We start from the raw sequence: 19,600 nt of genomic DNA on the forward strand, positions 1-19,600 counted from the left end.
GTGTCAAAGTAAGTTTTATTTTCTCTGAGATAAATACCCAGGGGTGAGATTGCTGAGTCATATGGTCAATGTATACTTTGCTTTATAATGATCAGTCAAGTTGTTTTCCAGAGTAGCAGTGCCATTGATATTCTAATAACATCTGAGACCTCCAGTTGCTCTGTGTTTTCACCAGCACTTGGTATTATCAGTATTTTTTATTTCAGCCATTCTAATAGGTGTGTAGTGGTGTTTCACTGCACTGGCTAATGACAATGAACATCTTTTCATATGCTTATTTGCAATCCTATAGTCTCTTTGTCAGAGCTTCTGTTCAAGCCTTTTGTCTAATTTGTAATTAGATTTTTTTCATACTATTGAGTTTAGACAGCTCTTTATATATTGTGGAAATGTGTCCTTTGTCAGATATATGATTTGCAAATATTTTCTCCTAGGCTGTGACTTTTTATCTTAGCAAGATCTTTCACAAAGCAACTGTTTTTTTTTTTTTTCTTTTTTCTTTTTCTTCATAACATTCTTGGAGTAAAAGCAACTGTTTTTAATTCTAAGTTCAACTTACTGATTTTTCTTTCCCTTTGCTAATTGTATTTTTGGTGTCTTATTTAAAAACTCTTTACCTAACTCTAGGTCACAAAGGTTTTCCTCCACTCCCACACCAGGGAATACTGAACACACTCTACATTGCTCCGCCTTTTCTGTGGGGGAGAACTGTGTCACAGTTAGAGCCGGGGACTGGGCAGAAGTTGGACCTACAAGAATTCCATGGCTGAGGCACTGGTTTAGAACTGGTTTTTTAGCGGTGAGCACACATCAGGAACCATGGAACAAAAATGCACCCTGCACTTCGCCAAGGTTAGAAGATACCAAGAACCAAAGGAAAATTATTTATAAATTAAAAAAAAGGCATCAATAACAAAAATGAAGGTTAGGGGTGAAGAGGAGAGGAAATGCTTGTCCATTTCAGTCTGGCAGCAAGGGTAGGGTCATGGGCATGGAAGTTTCAGGGAGGAGGAAAGATACTGCTGCAGTGCATCCTCTTGTCATTAAGACAGGCATCCTATGTCATCTAGCTTTGGGCAAATCAGTTATTTCTTGATATGAGGGTTCAGGGGTACAATGTTGGTGTAGATAGCATTGACAGAATTGGTGGTAGTGTTGGCAGGGCCAGTGGTGGTGTTAACAGGGCCAGTGGTCACATTGACAGGGCTGGTGGTTGCATTGACAGGAACAGTGGTAGCATTGACAGGGCTGGTGGTAGCATTGACAGGAACAGTGGTAGCATTGACAGGGCTGGTGGTAGCATTGACAGGAACAGTGGTAGCATTGACAGGGCTGGTGGTAGCATTGACAGGGCCGGTGGTGGTAGTACTGGATGGGTTGAAACTGAATATGGCTGGAATCCCTGTTGCATTCTGAAAGACAAATGGCATGTGGTCATCATCTTCCTCTGTAGTAAACAGCAAGAAGTGACCAAAAATTCTTCTCCTTCCTGCTTCCACACCCTTAGGTAGACCCTCTCTCCCTGATGCTGGGCTTGGTCATGTGACTTCCTTTGGCCAAGGGGACAACAGTAAATGTGACCGTAAAGTGTTTGCCCATTGGAGATTGCTTTCTCTTGTTGCTCTTTGGAACAGTGAACATAAAGACTGGCCTGACTGCTGGATAATGAAATACAAGTGGCCCAGCTGGCCCTGTTGATTGCCAGCTTGCAAACATCCAGATGCCCATGTGGGACTGCCCAATATCATCCAGCCACTAGGCAACTCACCAACTGACTGCAGACTCATGGCAAGTCCAGTAGGGGTCAGAAGAACTGCCCAGCAGACCCAGGGGATTACGAGCTACATAAGTGGCTGCTGAGTAAGCCATCAAGTTTTAGGGTTGTTTGATACAGGACAAAAGCCAATTGACATGGAAATTGGTAGCTAGAAGTAAGATAACAATCATCCAACACATGCATGCGGTTTGGGACTGGGTGGCAGGTGGGGCTGGAGAAGCTGTGAGTAAGCCTCTAGAAAAGGCTGGAAAAATGGTGATCTCACTGCTGGAGGAGGCTGGAAAAGGGGAGAAGAAACTGCCACAGCAGAGTGGAGAAATGATTTCCCATGTTACACAGTGGTGGAGCACTGTTGTATTTTAGAAGACAAAAATACGCATCTAATAGCATTTGGATTTGGCTAAGGAGATCAGGCAGAGTATTGAAAATGTCACTTGGGTGCTCCTGGCTGCATATGATAAAGTGCTGTAAGAAAGTGAGAGGATAAAGAAGGAATGATTTCGTTTGCAAGTGGTATTTAGAGGCAAAGTAGAGGGCCCAGGACTTGATGAGTTAGAAAACAAGATTGTCTCTAACTTCCAAGGTCCTCAAAGGATAAATAACATTCAAAGTAAAACTAGGGCTAAGAACAAAGATCAAAACAAGGATGTGTCTACACAGCCCTTTGTTAAGACCTTTGAAGGCCTAATCAGTGCTTGTTAGATACTTTCAGATAGACAAAATGCTTCTAAGAACCTTAAAGTATTTGTCTCACAGAAGCCTAATCCCAAAATAGACATTGACAGATTTGGAGAGAAAAGTATGTCTAGAGCAGTCTCATGTGTGGCTCTTATCAGATGGTGAAAGCCATAATCTAATACATAAAACACCCTTGGAGTTTTAAGGGAATTGTATTAGTAACGGGATCACCAACTTGGACCAGATCTGACTGAAATTGCTCAAACTGCAAAAAGACCTTTAGGTCTCACTCTTAATATAGGAATCAGGTTGAAAAAGCAAAATGGAAAATATAGGCCTTTTCTTATGAAAAAAGAAAACATGTTTCTGAGGGTGGAGCCAGGAGTCCAGAGGGTGGGGCCAGGATCCTGGAGAACAATGGATTAGAAAGCTCCTCTCAGGAAGCAGTAGAGAACAGTGGCATGGGCAGAGTCTTCTAGATAGTCAGATTGACTCCTAATCAAGAAACATTCTCTGCCCCCAGGGTAGGACAATACGTGCCCGCATAGGATTTCAGAATTATTATGGAGCAGTGACAATCTTGTGCTTCTGTTCTTTTCCTTAGTGAATGGGGAAAGAACAGAATTCTATTTATCCTATTTTTCTCTCACTAAAGTATGTTGGATATATGGGGGGTGGAACTTGCTTTTAGTTCATAGGTTTCTGAATCAAGAAGAGCAATACCCCCAAATCCTCAGTCACATCTAGATCTGATTTGGATCCTAGTTTTCAAGACTGATGCCATGCCATGATTAGATGGGATGTTTGAGCATCCAAAGTATGGGCTGAGCATGCTTTGCATCCTGAACAACTGTGAGTTAATTGTGGTCAGAGGGAAGCATTGTTGTAGGCTGCAATGCTGGTTACAAATCCTTACATTCATCAGCCTTTGCTGGGTGACCTTGTAGCTCCTCTTATCAAGAGGTAGAGCTGTTGCCCCACTCATGGAATCTGGGTTCAGCGATGTGATTGACTGTGGCCAGTGGGACATTAGCAAATGTGATGCAAGCAGGGACTTAAAGTGGTTGCCTGTGGGGGCTTGCTGTGTCTTGCTACTCTGAGAACCCAGCTCCCCATGAAGAAGCTCATGTGAGCTTACTGGAGGATGAGATAACATGGGGAGCAGAGATGAGCTATTTCACGAAGGACCCTGGAGACCAACGATCCCCAAGCCAAGATTCAAGGGTGAATTCATCTGAGGCCAACAGAAGAGCTACCCACTGATCATAGCTCAAACTGATGATGTGAAGAATGAAGAGCTAAATAACCGGAAGCCACGAAGTTCTGGGGTAGGTTACTATGCAGCAAAACTTAACTGATAGAGCCCCTCTCAGGTCTCATCTCTCCAGATCTCTGGTTACCTCTTGCTACAGCCCACGCCCAATCCCAGAGCATGCTCTGATATTTGGAACAGAGTCCAACACTTACCTCAAATTGTCTGCAGCAGGTGGCCTGGCACCCAAAATATGAGACCACACAAGTGAGGATGAACTCCAGGAGGGCGAAGGGGAGCAGACCACCAAAAATTGTCTTTACATCTACCTAGAGACAGAGAGAAATGGGAGGCTTTTAGTCCTTTGGCTTGACGGTCTAGGTGACAGTCCACATCTGGAGTGCCACACATCTCACCTGGAAGCCCTGAGACCCTCTCTGCACGTGGCTCTTTGGAGCAGATGCTGGGGGCACACATTTTATATGCCCTTGCCTTACCCTTTTAGTCACTGGCCTGACTTCCAACTGCCAGCACCTGTATTCCTTTGCCTCAGGGCTCTCTCTGGCCTCTGGAGCCCATTTTGCTGTTGGCACAGGTTCAAAGTTCCAGGGAATGAGTGCTCCTTGAGAACAGCCCTCTCTCCATGACTGTTAGGGTGTGGTGTATAAATACCCCAGCTCCCTCAGTCCTTAGGTTGGTGTTTGCTTCCTCTCCCAAATAAACTACTTGTCTCAAAGTCTGCTTCTGGGAGGAACCCAAACTGAGACATTTCAACAAGTGCACTGGCTAGGAAACCCTGTGTGAGGTTCCGGGCGCCTCTCCTGGGGCCAGGTGATAGACACCAGCCCGGTCAGGATCATTAGCTCTGCCTGGCTCCTGGGTTTCTCAGCCCTCTTCCAGTATCCCTGCCTCATACTTCCCTTGGCAGGTTGGGATGCGTCCTCGGAGTTTCAAGGGCTTCTGCCAAGACGGAAGTTAAGACAGGATTGAAGGGGCCCCACACAGCTCAGTGTGCTCTGGGCCTGGTCCCTGCCCACAATAAGGTGGGAGAGGTCACTGAGCTCCTCTCATCCCTACACACTCTTTCTCTGCAGCAGCAGGTGGGGAGCCCGGGGCTTGGAATGCCTGTTGGACTCCAGTGCCTTCGTGCTACACTATGCTAGTATGCTCTTTGATGACAGAGGCCCTGATTGCCAAATGGCCACCTTTAGGATTTGTAGCTGTTGTGGTCTTGGTTCCGCGTGACCACAATCCACTCCCTGGACATTGTTGGGACATCCTGTTGCATCGTGTTGGACTTTAGAGGCCAGCACCTTGCTGCCACATCCCCTAGACACCAAGTTACACCCTGTGCATCAGGGTTCTTCCCGGGGTCTGCAGGGAGCTCTCCCCTTAGGGACTGCCTTCACCTCTGTAGACACGTCTAGTTTAAGACCCTGTGTCCTGCCAGCCTTCCCTTGCCCACTTGGTTCGTCCTGAGAGAGGATCAGATTGCAGCCAGCTGTGGAGCTAGCTACTCTTGATCTTGTTCTTCAGGTCTCCTCCAGTACTGTGTCAATGTTACCGACATCCTTCCCACATTTCCATGCCTGCTGCCTGACTTTCATTTGCGTGGCTTTACCTGAGGGCTTCCTTTGACCACAAGAGACTCCTTTGTCCATGATCATGGCAGACTGGAAGCACTAGGGAATTGATGCCCCTCAGGGGTATTTTTTTGTTTTTTCAAGACAGAGTTTCACTTCTGTTGCTCAGGCTGAAGTGTAGTGGTGTGAGCTCAGCTCACTGAAACCACCACTTCTGGGGTTCAAGTGATTCTCCTGCCTCATCCTCCCGAGAAGCTGGGATTGCAGGCCCATGTCACCATGCCCAGCTAATTTTTGTATTTTTAGTAGAGATGGGGTTTCACCATGTTGGCCAGGCTGGTCTTGAACTCCTAACCTCAGGCGATCCACCTGCCTTGGCCTCCCAAAATTCTGGGATTACAGGTGTGAGCCGCCGCACCTGGCCAGGGGCAGTTTTTGATCAATAATTGAGGGAAGCTGGTGGATAAATACCCCAGCTCCCTCACTCTAGGACAGGGTACAGCTAAGATGCATGTCATTCTCTGGCTACCAGGTCCCCAGCGGGTTCATCTCCAAAGGCCTTTGCTGGATAACACTTTTATAGTGAGGCTTCCTCCCCTTGCTTGTCTTATTTCTTCCCTCCTCTAGTGAGGTTTCCTAGAATAACCTCTGAAATACACAACTTGCACCTGAATCCTTGTCTTTGCATCTGCATCTGGAGGTCCCTACCGCCCCCCTTCCCCCTCCCCCTGCACCAAAAGACCAGGACTAGCATCAGCACTTCCTGTTTGTGTGAAAGGCTATCCCATAACAGACTCCTAGGGGCAGGTGATCTTGTGAGTCTGAGTGTGGCAGCCATCCAGGCCGCTTACCTGGCCACCTGCTACCTCCAAGCAGAGAACAGGATGAGGAGGGGTCAGCTGGCTGCATCTCTCTGAGTCTCAGCATCCTCACTGTGAAATGGGGTTTATCATGGCCACCTCAGAGGGCACAGGATTTTGTTGAGGGTTAAATAGCTTACAGCCGTGGTGGTTGTCATACTAGGATGGAATTCTGGGGCAATTCCTTTCTGCTCTGGAATTAACCTCGTAAGCCCTCCTGGCCCTTTGGCAGCATGGGGCCCTGGCAGTCAAAAGCTCACCATCTTATAGTCAGTGCACAGATCCACAATGAGAATGAGGATCCCACCAAGGGACAAGAGTGCGCAGATGACGTTCAGGACGACGCTGGTGCTCACCTGTGGGAGAGGAGGGAGAGGAGAGAGGGAGCCGAGTGCGAAGAGTCTGAAGCCCAGCTTGTGGGGACTCTTGGGAATTCAGAGAAGAGAGAAGGCAGGGCAGAAAAGAGATGGCCAGGAAGGGTGGAGAAGCCAGTTTATTTCAGCGATAGTGAGGTGAGAAATCATTTTAAATTCATGCTTGTTAAAGTCCAGGTTTGTTCATTTAAGTTCAGGTTTGTTACATGGGTAAACTTGCAGCATGGGGGTTTGTTGTAGAGATTATTTCATTACCCAGGTATTAAGCCTAGTACCTGTTATTGTTTTACCTGATCCTCTCCTTCCTCCAAACCTCCACCCAAAATCATTCCTTAATCAATGTGCAGCATCCTTCTATGGCAGAGACTGGATTTGTTTGGGAAGATTTCTTGCTAAGCAGCAGAGGGTAGGAAATGAGATTCGGAAAGAGATAAGGCAAAGATGCAGGACTGCTCTGCAGAGAAAATGAACAGAGATCCCAAGCTTGAATTGAGGGAAGGGAGTCGGGGAGACTTGGTTTCCATGGTGGAAGGCTGGGGCCTGCTGGTAGGATTGGCTGGGGAAGGTTTTCAGAACCTGAAAGTCTCATATTCAATTTTGAGGGATCTGCTGCTCAGTGTTGAGAGGGTGAAATCATCAACTTATTCATTATCCATCCCTCACTCAAGCTGCTTCTCGTTAAGAGGGTTATGGGGATGAAGACAGAGAAAGACAAAACAGAAAGGGACCATGTTCCACATTTGGGCAGGGGCCAGGACAGCTGTAAGATGTACAGAAGTAGAAACGGAAGTTTCTATATTTCAATAGAAAGTCACACGTCAGAGCAAGAGAGGACTAGGAGACCTCCAGGCGTTGGCAGACACCTTGGAGAGGGCAGTGGACTTCCCAGAGGATTTGAAACTTCCTGGTCCTGTTGGGATATGAAGGGGTGGTGTGAGCTTGATTGATGCTGGGGTGTCTGGAGGACTCTGCTCCTCCTAAAAGGGGTGAAGCAAGGCAGACTATGGGGCCACAGGAGTTTGCCTTGTAGACTGGAGACTGGTAATTGGGAAACCCTTTGTTAGACACCCAGCCCCTAGCTGACCTGCTGCTTTCCCATCAAAAGGCAGAAGAAAGATGACAAGCCATGTAGAGAAAGTGGAGGGGGGAAGGAGTACCTGAAAAGGAAGGAGATGAGAGAAGGGCCACTGTGGAGCTCTAAACTTATCCCTAAGCTTCTTAGAGGCCACAGCAAAAATCAAAACATGACCAGATACTTTGCTGGATACTGAGCAGAGAATAATGCCCCAAGGGCGCAAGGGAATTCTGGGCCCTGTGCTCTTGGTTGAGACTTTAAATTGTTCAAGGCAGACATTGCTCTCACTCTTCTAGACCCACACAAAGAGGATGGCGGAAAATATCTTAAAGGGATGGTTGAAATGCACACACATATTCGTTTGGCCCGGACCTGGCTTTCTGTTTTTTTCGGAGCATCCATGAGGCACTGCATGTAAATACTCATGAGTTTTCCAAAGAGGTAAGTTTTTGAATAGTAAATGCCATAGGTAAAAAGGAACAGCTTTGGAATCAGAGAGCTCTGGGGTCAAATCCTGGCTCTGCCATGCACTCACTGTACGATCCTAGGCAAACCACCTGACCTCTCTGTTTCCCAATTTTCTCCTCTGAAAAATGGGGATAATAGGACCTCATAGAGTGGTGGGGATTGACTGGAAGAAGGTATCGACACGCATTGTACCCAGGCCCAGGCCCAGGCCCAGGGCACACCACTACTGTGAGTCCCCTTTCTTCATGTTTGGTAGAGAGTCAAATTCTAACATTCAGGGATCATCAAAGATAGCACTATGACTCACCACACAAGGGCTGGGGTCCTTTGAAGCCCATACTGAGAGGGATCCAGATGTAATGTACTATGACAACAACAACAACAACAACAACAACAAAAAAGAGAAAAAGAATGACCAATTGTGCAACATGTTAAAAAAGACAGCTGTCCATTCAGAGATGCATTTCCCAATCTCAATGTTCTGTTCACCTCGTTTCACAAAATGTGCAAATCTGTTTATTTCCTCTTAACATTTTTACTATTCCAATGGTTAGGCACCAAATATACTAAATACCATAATATTCAAACTCCTGTGGGTCTATAGTAACACTTCCCTTTCTCCTAAAAACCTGAATTTTGTCCCAGGATGCTGTAAATCTCATTATTATTATTTTTTGACTGATTCTTCCTGAGTTCTCTGCCTGGACATATCATCGCCCAAATGCATTTATTGCTTATTTGGCCTCACACTGCCCTATCCTTGACTGTGATCTTGGAAAAGCAGGGGCTGAGTAGTGTGGTGGGTAGAGCCTTGGGGCTGGGAGATAGGAGACCTGGGCTATGGCCTCATCTGCTGTGATCCTGGACCCAGCTGGAGGGTCCTCTTTAGCACTTGATGCTGCCAGGCAGGTGATAGAAACGTGAACGTCAAAAGCAGTAAGAGCTCTGTTCAGTTATGAGAGCCCTGAACTGAGGGGGCCTGAGCTCAGGACCTTCTTCTAGCACTTTCTGGCTATGAGGATGATAAATGCTAGAGGAAGATTTTGAGCTTCAGTCTCCTCATCTGGCAAATGCACATAGATAATGATGCCTGCCCTGTCTATCTACAAGTGGGTCATGCAGTTCAAGTGAGAGAACAAGGGTGGGATTATTGATGGGGAGAGTAGGGGCACTCAGGGGTTTTGCTAGTGTTTTCTGTGCCCATGAAACATTAACTCCCCATTACCCCCTTACCCTGGCCCCTGCCAACCACCATGCTGCTTTCTGTCTTTGTGAATTTCACTACCCTAGAGACCTCATCTAAGTGGAATCATACACGTGAGTGTTCAACTTATTATTATTATTTAAGCTCTGCAAGATGATATACACTTAATGGCATGCTGGTAAATGATTAACATCTGCCTTATGAGGTGGCAGCAGTGCAGGGAAGGGCCCTGATTTGGAGCATGTGTTGATTTCTGTGTCATGTGTATACCCAACATGGGTAACTTCCTGCTACCAAATGGTTTGACAATCATTTTACATAATTCCTGGACATTTTACAATCCACTCTTATGACTGGTGGGTAGGAAGATGCTGTCTATAGCACACAACTTTACATACTCTGAGTTACCTATGAGATATTTCTTTTTATTCTTTGAGACAGGCTCTCACTCTGTCACCCTGGCTGGGGTACAGTGGTGTGATCATGGCTCACTGCAGCCTCCACCTCTTGGGCTCAGGTGGTCCTCCCACCTCAGCATCCCGAAGACCTGGGACTACAGGCGCACGCCACCACACCCAGCTAATTTTTTTGTGTTTTTGTAGCAACAGGGGTCTCACCATGTTGCCCAGGCTGATCTCAAACTCCTGGCCGCAAGTGATTCACCTACCCAGAGGCTGGGTGGGGGGTATGGGAGATGGGGAGGGTGGCAGTGGGAGGGAGTGCTGCTGAGGCAGGGAGATGGAAGGGTAGTTGGATCTTTAACCCTCTGGGGTATCTGCAGGTAGGTGGCTGGCTCTAGCCTATGGGGTCATACTACTGGGAATGGGATTCCATGCTCCTTCTTCCTCCACTCCCTTCTTGTCCCAGTCTAGTGACCCAGGAAGGAGACCATATGGCCTTGTACTCACGAATAGTCCTCCCCAGAGTGGGTACCCTGAAAGCCCAGTTGCAGTATAACATGGCATCACAAAAGTACAGCGATACAGCACAGGGTTAATTGCAAAGAAAATGTGCGTCAGGCCGATGAGGATCTGGATGGCCTGCCAGGGAAAACAAATCAGTATGAGAGAGCGGAACTGGGGGCCTGTGAGCTGTGGAGCTGTGCTTCCCACCCTGGCTGCACCCCAGAATCACCCCAGGCATGACTGGTGTTGGGGCTCATCCCAGACCAACTGGATAAAAATCTCTGAGGGTGGGGTCCATGCCTGGGTGTGTTTTAAAAACTTCACAGGTGATGTGAATGTGCACTCAGGCTGAGAACCACAGGCATAAAGGAAAGGTAAGGCTGCCTATAACAGAGCAAGAAATGCCTTCCCTTCAGACTGAGCCCACAGGTATTGCAGAGACATGGGCTGAGCCCGGGTTCTGGCGGAAAACCACCTGGGCTCTCATCCTGGCTGCAGCACTGGCCGGCTGTGCGGTCTCCAGCAGATATTTTCTCTGCCTCAGAGTTTCCTTATTTGCAGAAAAACTGCAAATGTCAAATCCTCGAGAACGTAACATTCTTGTGTGTGATGCTAACATCGTTTTCAAGTAGTTGTTGGCCAAAATTTACGTGATGAATCTGATTTTTCCAAAATAGATGATTCTGATGATTCAGATGGTTCCGATGTTGGTTCTGTTTAGAAATAACTCAAAGAGCGGTTTTTATATTTTATTTTCACACCGAAAATCAGCCAGATTTGCTTCAGCCTCAAGAACATGTGCATGAGAGGTTATATATTTGCAAGATGGGGATAACAGTATCCAGCCTGCAGGGCTGTGGTAGAGATTAAACGTGTGCCCGTGAAACTCGTAGCTCAGTTCCTAGCACGTGGTAGGTGTTTCAATGCCCTCTGCTGACACCATTCTTCTTCCCGGTACCAATACTCTCTTTGTGGCCTTCTCTATGATGTGCCCATGGTTCCCCTTGGCAATGTACACGCCGGGGACCCTCTGTTCCCTGCAAGTCCTGTGTTTTTCCCCCTTTTTCCTCCCTGATTTTCTTCCCTCCTTTTTCTCCTCTGTTGCCACTGTCTGAAATCTGCTTGCTTTACTCTTGTCCTATTGAAATCCAATCTTTTCCTTAAGGATCAGAGAGATTCTTTTTCTGACCCCACATGTAGCATGAATTCCTTCTCATTTGGGGCTCCTACAGCGTTTACCACTGGCTTCTCTGGGCCTCGGTTTCCTCAGGGGTCAAATGACCACCGTAGGGCAGCCACTTTCTGCCCTCCTGGTCCCTGAGTCTATGAGTTGGTGACAGACCTGGGTTTCATATGAACGTCCCTTCCTAAGATGACATGCTTGATTGTGTCTACAGGCCCACTTTATCAGTATGTTAATTAACCCCTTTGCCATTTAGAAAAAAAAATAGTGCTGCTTACTGCCAGAACTCATTTAATTTTACATAAACACACTCTGGAGGCTAAAGCAAATCTGGCTGATTTTCAGTGTGAAGATAAATTACAAAAACGGCTCTTCGAGTGATTTCTAAACAGAACTAACATCAGAATTGTCTATTTCGGAAAAATTGGATTCACCAATTGAATCTTTGGCCGACAACTGTTTGAGAACGATGTTAACACTATGCGTGGAAATGCTACATTTTTTAGGATTTGACATTTTCAGCAATTAAGAATTACTGTATTTTGTACAGTATGCTATAAATAAACAGAATGCTCTAAATAGAATGATGTCTCTTGTTTCCAAGGTTGATATACTAGAGCAATGCGACAATAGTAATAAAAGTGAGATATTACATGGCAAAATTATCTTGGGGTAAATACTGCAGCTGCCAATGCTGCCGGCGAGTATTCTTGTGGCAAACAGGGAAAGGGTTAAGAGGCAGGCATAGGTAGTTTCCTTCCCAAAACAAAATTGGAATTGGCTAAAGAGAGTCCACATTTTTGGCTTTTTTTCTTTTCATTTTGCTTGACCTGGTTCCCCAGACATTTGCTCTGACTTAATTCTGTTTTGACAAATTTTCAAATCCTTCCGAAATATCTTAGAATAACTGGGAGCCAAAGTTAACAAGCCTTTACCCAGTATTAATTAATAAGAAGGATAGTCATTGTAATACGTGATTATAATTACTATGCAATATCGTAGACCAGCTTTACCTTTTGGAGGATTTCCACACACATTTATAGTCTCACTTGATGCTCATGACCAGGATTTCTATTCCTGACTGCTGTTTTATAGAATTTAGTTCACGATTTGATTTTGATTTGTTTGGGAGGCAAAGAACACCTTGTTTCTGGTACAATCTACTTGTCTACAAGGATCCTGGATTAAATAAGGAGGGATGAGTTGGGATGTTCGTAAGTCTGTCCCCTTTCTGAACCTGTCCTTGTCTTCCTTCCTCCAGGAAGGAGTTTGTAACCTCTCAAAGAAGCCAGACAGTTTGCACCCTGGGCACCCCCAATAACTTGTTCATGTGTCTCACGGCTGTTTCCAGAAGGTATTGTAATTATGACAGCCGCCACGAACAAAGACCCTCCTTGGTCTTCATGGATGGCATCTTGGTTATCTCTGAGTCTCCAGCTCCTTGCAGGGTGCCCGCCGTGGTGAATGGATGCATGCATACCGTATGGGCACCTGTGACATGCCAGTCTCCATGCTAGGAGTTGGCCGAGCATTCAGTGGGATCTGGCTTCTGCCTCAAAAACAGAATCAAATTGAGCTTTGCAAGATGTGAAATAAATCTAGAGGAGTCAGGAAAGAGGCAGGGGCCCCCTTGATTAAAAAGGAAATTACAAACCCTCAGAGCTAGAGGGAATTTAAGAAAGCTAGATCTTCTTATTGTAAAGATGAGGAAATGGAGGCCCAGAGTGGGAAGAGATGTCTGCAAGTCTGCTCAGCAAATCTAGCTGGACTGAGCCCTGCATTGCCTGATTCCTTGGTCAGCGGTCTTTTTAGCAGAACTGTCGCTGACCCATGCCCCTGATAGCTAGCCAGGAACAGCCGGTCATTGATTATTCAGCCTCTTCCAAAGACCATGGGTCTCCTTGAGGAGTGAGAGGAAGACAGGGAAGAGGGGCCGGCATCTGGGGGATTGTGCTGGGTGCAGCCTCCAGAAATCGCCCCCCACACTCACTCCTTCTGCCCTTTGCCCTCTCAACATATTCCCTTCCTCATCCCAGAGCAGTAGACCTGGGCTTACGAAGTGACCCAAATTGGAGAGAACAAGAAATCACACTCACCCCTAATGTTCTGATCTCCTCATTTACGAATTTCTTGGGATCAAATGCAGTAAATGATGAAAACGACACGTTCCATTGGAACGAGTTTGAGGTGGGTGTCAGCCCAGGGTTAGCATTCGGAGGATTCTGAGGGTCTCCAGGCCGTGTCTGGAAATTCGTCATTCCCTGTGCATACTGGATCACCCCAGGTGCAGTCTGCAAACTGGTTGCTCCCACCGGATACTGTTGCTGATACCCAATGGATTGACTCTGTGCACCTGCTACTGGTTTCTGGTCCACCACGAATTGGTTCTGTAAGTTTGCTGTTCCTGTAGCATGCTGGATTGCTTTTGGTAAGATTGGGTAAGTGGTCACCCTTGAAGGCTGCACGTGATTTCCAGAGGCCACAGAGTTGCTGGGCTGGTTGACATGAACATTACCTGAGGCACTAATGGCAGGCACACTGTTGACTACAATCACCTGTTCCATCATGGGGTACAGCTGCTGCAAAACACATAAGAAGGTTCATTCATTTCCCTCTTCTGACAAAATGAATAATGCATCTTATCTCATTCTTACTGTTAGTCTCATTTCACCACAATAAGAATCACCTACCATGGCACAGACAAAATAAACTTCTGGACTTTCCTGTAGTCTGTGTTCTTGGAACATGCTGTTTTCCTTTAATGGGTTTGGATTTGCAAGACTAGGTTTCCTGAGGCTACTTAGCTCCTCGTAGACCCTTTGTTCACAATCTGGGTGGTGGCTTTGCTTAGCCCTCTGCAGTGGGCATTTTATTTTTTATTTTTATTTATTTATTTATTTATTTATTTTAAGAGCACAACACATTTTGGTCACTTTATTAAATGACATTAAATAGCTTAATTTTCAACTACTGAACAGCACTTTGAATGGTGAAAACACAGATAGTATATTGTCATACTTGAATGCTTTTCTTTAAAAACACAATTCCAGTCCTTATGTATATTACAAAACAGCCTTAAAGGAAGAAGCGACATCTTTTCTACAGTACTTAAGATACTCAATAGAACCGAAAAGCAGTCTAACAGGAACAAAGGCAAGTCTTCACAGCTGTATGATTTCAGCAGCCAAAGCTGGATGATGGACTGAAACATTACTATACACCTGGGACAAAACATATACGGTATCACAATACTAAGCAAAAACGCTTTACACCCGAAGAAATAAAACAGGTTACAAAATGTGGAGAATTTAGCAGGCAAAACTGTATTACAAGCAATCTGCCTGCCTCGAGTTTGTTGAGTGGGCACAGGCTACCTCCCCAACTTGCCCCCTGCCCTGGCCACAGCTGATTGATCTGGAGGTGAAAAACTGACCCCAAATGCTCTGGTAACTTCTTCCTCTTGGGTATTTGGAATTGGACCCAAGGACTACTGTGGGATGGGAGGCTCTGCAGAGCTGGAGGGGTCACTCTTATGCTGTATGCAGGGGGAGCAGAGAACACCAGTTGGCAGAGTGAAGAGAATAAAGCTGAGAAGTGTTGGGGGAGGGAGAGATAAAAGAAGAGGAGAGAAGGAGAAAGAGAGGGAAAGGAAGGGGGGAAAGAGAGAAGGAGGGAGGAAGATAGATACAGACACAGACAGGCAGAAAGACACACATACACACACAGAGAGACAGAGAGAGGGAAGCGGGGAGGAAGACAGATACACAGACACAGGCAGACACACACGCGCGCGCGCGCACACACACACACACACACACACACCACCTTGGTCCTTGATGCTCTTTTTTAAAATTTTTTGTTTTATTTTATTTTTATTATACTTTAAGTTCTGGGGTACATGTGCAGATCATGCAGGATTGTTACATAGGTATACACATGCCATGGTGGTTTGCTGCCTCCATCCCCCTGTCACCTACATTAGATATTTCTCCTAATGTTATCCCTCCCCAATACCCCCACCCCCTGCTATCCCTTCCCTAGCCACCCACCCCCGATAGGCCCCAGTGTGTGATGTTCCCCTTCCTGTGTCCATGTGTTCTCGTTGTTCAACACCCACTTATGAGTGAGAACATGCGGGGTTTGCTTTCCTGTTCTTGGGTCAGTTTGCTGAGAATGATGGTTTCCAGCTTCATCCATGTCCCTGCAAAGGACGTGAACGTACCCTTTTTAATGGTTACATAGTGGTTCCAGGTTCTCATTTGCCCCAGCTTTACTTCTGTTTTTGAAGTCTCTAACTACTTAGCTCACTTATGGTTTAATTTAATTAAGGTTTTTTTGTGTGTGTATGATTTTTCAACATTAATTGGTTTCAGAGTGAAAAAACCGACTGTCTTTCCCAGGCTTCCTGGGTGCCCTTGACATCCCAGGAAGGATCATGGACCAAGTGGCCTGGGAATGACCATATTTTTCCATCTCTTCATGGATCTTGTCCATGTTGGTGTTGGGATTAAGACGATGTAGAAATTTTGCTGCATTTTCCTTGTATTTAAACCGTTATCATTAAGGCCCAGGGTACTAGAGAATATGAGAGTGATCAAACCCTTAATAGCCTGCAGTTTCTACTGAATCTTGAGCATTAGAAAAAGTTGAGAAGGGAATGAATCACTTGGTGAGAGACCTGGGATATTGACCTGATTTGATAAGGACTGATAAGCTGGACTTAGAGATTAATTAATTTTTTGATGTTGGTGAGCAAGTGTGCAATGGGAGGAGGTAGGCATGTGGCCCTCAGAACACTGAAGATGTTATTAGATGGAAAGATATCCCATTCAGATGAGAGGTAAGGTTACTTGTGTACTTTACCTGTTAATTGTTGTGGCTGGTGGTCTTATCTCTCTACTGGCAAGACACCAGAACCTATGGTAGAAAATACTGTGTGCAGGAACCCAGAAGTATGTTCTCAGGGGGCTTTCTGTCCTCTCCAAATCACAAGTCTAAATTGACCCCCTGTCCCAACTGCACCCCGAGAGAAACACTACAAATTGTCAACATTCATCTTGAGTCTGGTGCTAGCTGATGGATTGGCACTATTTAATATTAATCATCTAGAAAGTAAACTCAAAGGCAAGACAGTATCAGGGTTAAGATTTCAGACAGCCCTAAGTCCGCTTCTCAGCTCCTTCATTTATTAGTTGTACGACCTTGAGCAAGTTGCATACGCTCTCAGTTTCTTATCTCTAAAAGATGCATAGTAATAGCACATTGTCCAAAGGGTGTTTTGAAGATTAAGTGAGAAAACTGGTAGCATGGAATGTGGCACAGAGGAAGAGGAGACAGTTAATATTTGTTCTTGTTGAAAGGAAAAGACAACCCATAAGAGAAGGGCCATTGTTTAGCAAAGTCTTGGAACCAACCCAAATGCCCATCAACAATAGACTGGATAAAGAAAATGTGGCTATATACACCATGGAATACTATGCAGCCATAAAAAAGAATGAGTTCATGTCCTTTGCAGGGACACAGATGAAACTGGAAACCATCATTCTCAGCAAATTAACACAAGAACAGAAAACCAAACACCTCATGTTCTCATTCATAAGTGGGAGTTGAACAATGAGAACACACGGACACAGGTAGGGGAACATCACACACTGGGGCCTGTCAGGGGGCAGGGGCTAGGGGAGGGAGAGCATTAGGACGAATACCTAAAGCATAGGGGGCTTAAAACCTAGCTGATGGGTTGATAGGTGCAGCAAACCACCACGGCACACGTATACCTATGTAACAAACCTGCACGTTCTGCACATGTATCCCAGAACTTAAAGTAAAAATAAAATAAATAAAATAAAATAAATAAAACAAAATAATAAAATAAAAGTAAAACATGTCACCTCAATCTTAAAAAAAAGAGAAGGACCATTGTTTTGAATATTTTTCCTCATTGACCTCAAGCTATTTTGATTTAGTATTAATATTGGTGGATCTCAAAGTGTGGTCTCTGGATCAGCAGTATCATTATCACTGGGAACTTGTGGCAAAGGCAAATTCTTGGTCCGCTCCCCACAACTACCAGAAAGTCCAGGGGCAGGGATCAGCAATCTGAGTTTCAACGTGCCCTCCAGGTGATCCTCTTGCTGCTGAAGTTTGAGAGCCACTTCCATGCAGACGTGCCCTACACTTCTCCATTGTGGTTTCACTTCTCTTCCCTTGGATCCCAACAGTTAAAAATATTGGTTATACAGAGCTTCAGGAAATTCCTAGCTTTTTCCTTATTTTAAAATCTAGCTAGTCTCTGAGGCCCCTTTCCACGCCACTCATCCACAGGAAAAACAACTGTCACTGGTGGCTAAGGCATTCACCCCCTCTTCTCACTCATTTTGATCCGACTCGCCTCTTTGCAAAGTAGGGAGAACAAGGCTCTGAAAGTGGAATAGCTTGCCTACAATTATGCAACTCACAGGAGTAGATCTGAGACTCAAATTTACTTATTTCTGGCTACTATTTGCATTTCACTATGCTTTTATTTCCCAGAAGAAATGTTCTATCTGCTAGGTGACATATGGATGGTGGAATGTCCAGCTGCATGAACAGAGAATCTGCAGGCAGTGTGAGCCACTTCTGCCTTAGACCTTGACATTCCTTGCTTTCTTGAAGGAATAATAGGTTTCCCAATAGAGTCATTTAAAATAATAACAACAGCATCCTTGGATATTGATGAGTCACAACCCTGTAGCGATGAGGCAGTTCCCCCAGCAATACATTATTGTTACTACCATATTTCAGACAAACTATCTGAGGTGCAGAGAGGTTAAGTACATTGACCATAGTCACACAGCTAGGAAATGCTGAAGTTGATATTTGAATTCTGAGAATTGAAAGTCTGCCTGCCTTCAATTTTCATAAGAATACTGTGCTAAATGTTATACTCTGCTTCATGATATTAAAAAATATATTATTTCTATCTTCCTTTTTTTCAGAGCAGGACTCCTCCTTCAACGTGTGAAAAACACATTGAAAATACAACTGTAGACCCGACACTTGGCACAAACAGCTGGGCCCTGTGAGGGATGCTCCTGGGATCCCTACGGTTCTACCTCCTGTAAGGAAAACGTTGGGACAAAGAAAGTGGTTAAGTGGTTCCGTCAGAAGCCATTCTACCAGTTCTAGACTGAGGTCCTAAGTGTGCCGATCACAATGTGCCTACAGCTGGGCTCAGGGATCAGGGCAGCCAGAGGGTGCCTTGCAGAGTCTCCAGTCTTCTATCTTAAGACTGCTGTGTCTATGGAGGAGCTCAATTTAGGAACCTGTCATGACTCTTCAATTACTTCCCAGCCTCCCAGCGCCTCCAAGGATGGGTTGCTGCATGCCTGTCTTGCTGGAGAGCACTATTCTATGTCTGAACCCCTGATTCCTTGCAGTTACCAAGAGACACTTCCCAGGGACTGCCTAGGTCCACGTCTCTGCTGGCGCTACCCAGGCTCTGTCAGAATCTTGCAAGAGAATTCACAGAAGTCTTACCTTGTGGTCCTGGGAAGTCACTGAATGTTCTTTCTTCAGGCTCTGTGGGTTTCTGCAGCCTGGTCTAGAAATTCTGGTACTAGCTAATGGACTGGCCCTATTGAATACTAATTATCTAGAAAATAAACTCAACTTAGGTTTCTCTTTCAAGTTCCAAAGTCTTCTTTGGAGTTTCGTTTGCAGTCACTACGTCTATTTTCTGGCATCCACGCTGAGTTTATTTGCCCCTCAGAACATTTATGGCCTTGTCTAAAGTAGGATTCCATGGGAATTCCTTCCAAAGTCTTTCTTTGAGAAAGTGAGAAATCCAGAAGTGGGTCATTAAGATTTGGTAAGCCAATAGATTTCCCTTGGAAGCCATTAGTGAGCATTTATGGCGTGTCTGGTGGATGCTGGGTGGTATGCTAGGATACAAGTTGCTCTAGAATTTACAAGGAGTTGACGAGACAGAATATAACCACTGTTGGGTTAATTCTAGTACAAGTATGGATAGGAGCAAACAAATATTCAGACCATCAGTGATGAGGCAGTTGGGAGATGTGTCAGAGGGCTGCAGTGGTCCCGGAGGTTTGTCGAGCGGCTGGACATGGAACTGGACGTCTAACTCAAGTTGGATATTGAAAGAAGGACTGGATCAAAGCTGCACAGGAGGCACAGTGTATTCCAGAAGAGTGAGAACCAGAGGCGTGGGGGCATGTCCAGATCCATCCCACCCTCCAACAC

General features: G+C 45.5%; 1 protein-coding gene across 1 annotated transcript; it reads right to left on the reverse strand.

Annotated features, from left to right (window-relative positions):
• On the reverse strand, positions 1–19,009 carry MS4A18 (membrane spanning 4-domains A18). Its single transcript, XM_032283276.1, has 7 exons — positions 18,878–19,009; positions 13,456–13,938; positions 10,180–10,311; positions 8,375–8,431; positions 6,411–6,506; positions 3,923–4,036; positions 1–1,412 (listed from the first exon to the last, which is right to left on the reverse strand). Exons 2-7 carry the CDS (start codon positions 13,924–13,926, stop codon positions 1,086–1,088), a joined length of 1,197 nt encoding a protein of 398 aa, XP_032139167.1. The 5' UTR covers positions 13,927–13,938; positions 18,878–19,009; the 3' UTR covers positions 1–1,085.
• Between the last annotated feature and the right edge of the window lie 591 nt (positions 19,010–19,600).

The sequence above is a fragment of the Sapajus apella genome, unplaced genomic scaffold (assembly GCF_009761245.1).
Source record: "Sapajus apella isolate SASKATOON/1434 unplaced genomic scaffold, GSC_monkey_1.0 scaffold14, whole genome shotgun sequence".
Classification (NCBI taxonomy): Eukaryota; Metazoa; Chordata; class Mammalia; order Primates; family Cebidae; genus Sapajus; species Sapajus apella.

Excerpts from the sequence above, each read along its gene's own strand:
- MS4A18 (XM_032283276.1), bottom strand. The coding sequence starts at position 13,926 with ATGATGGAACAGGTGATTGTAGTCAACAGTGTGCCTGCCATTAGTGCC. Across the intron at positions 10,312-13,455 it reads AGGAGATCAGAACATTAGGG|GCCATCCAGATCCTCATCGG; the intron begins GTGAGTGTGATT and ends TTTCCCTGGCAG. Across the intron at positions 6,507-8,374 it reads AGGACCCCAGCCCTTGTGTG|GTGAGCACCAGCGTCGTCCT; the intron begins GTGAGTCATAGT and ends CCTCTCCCACAG.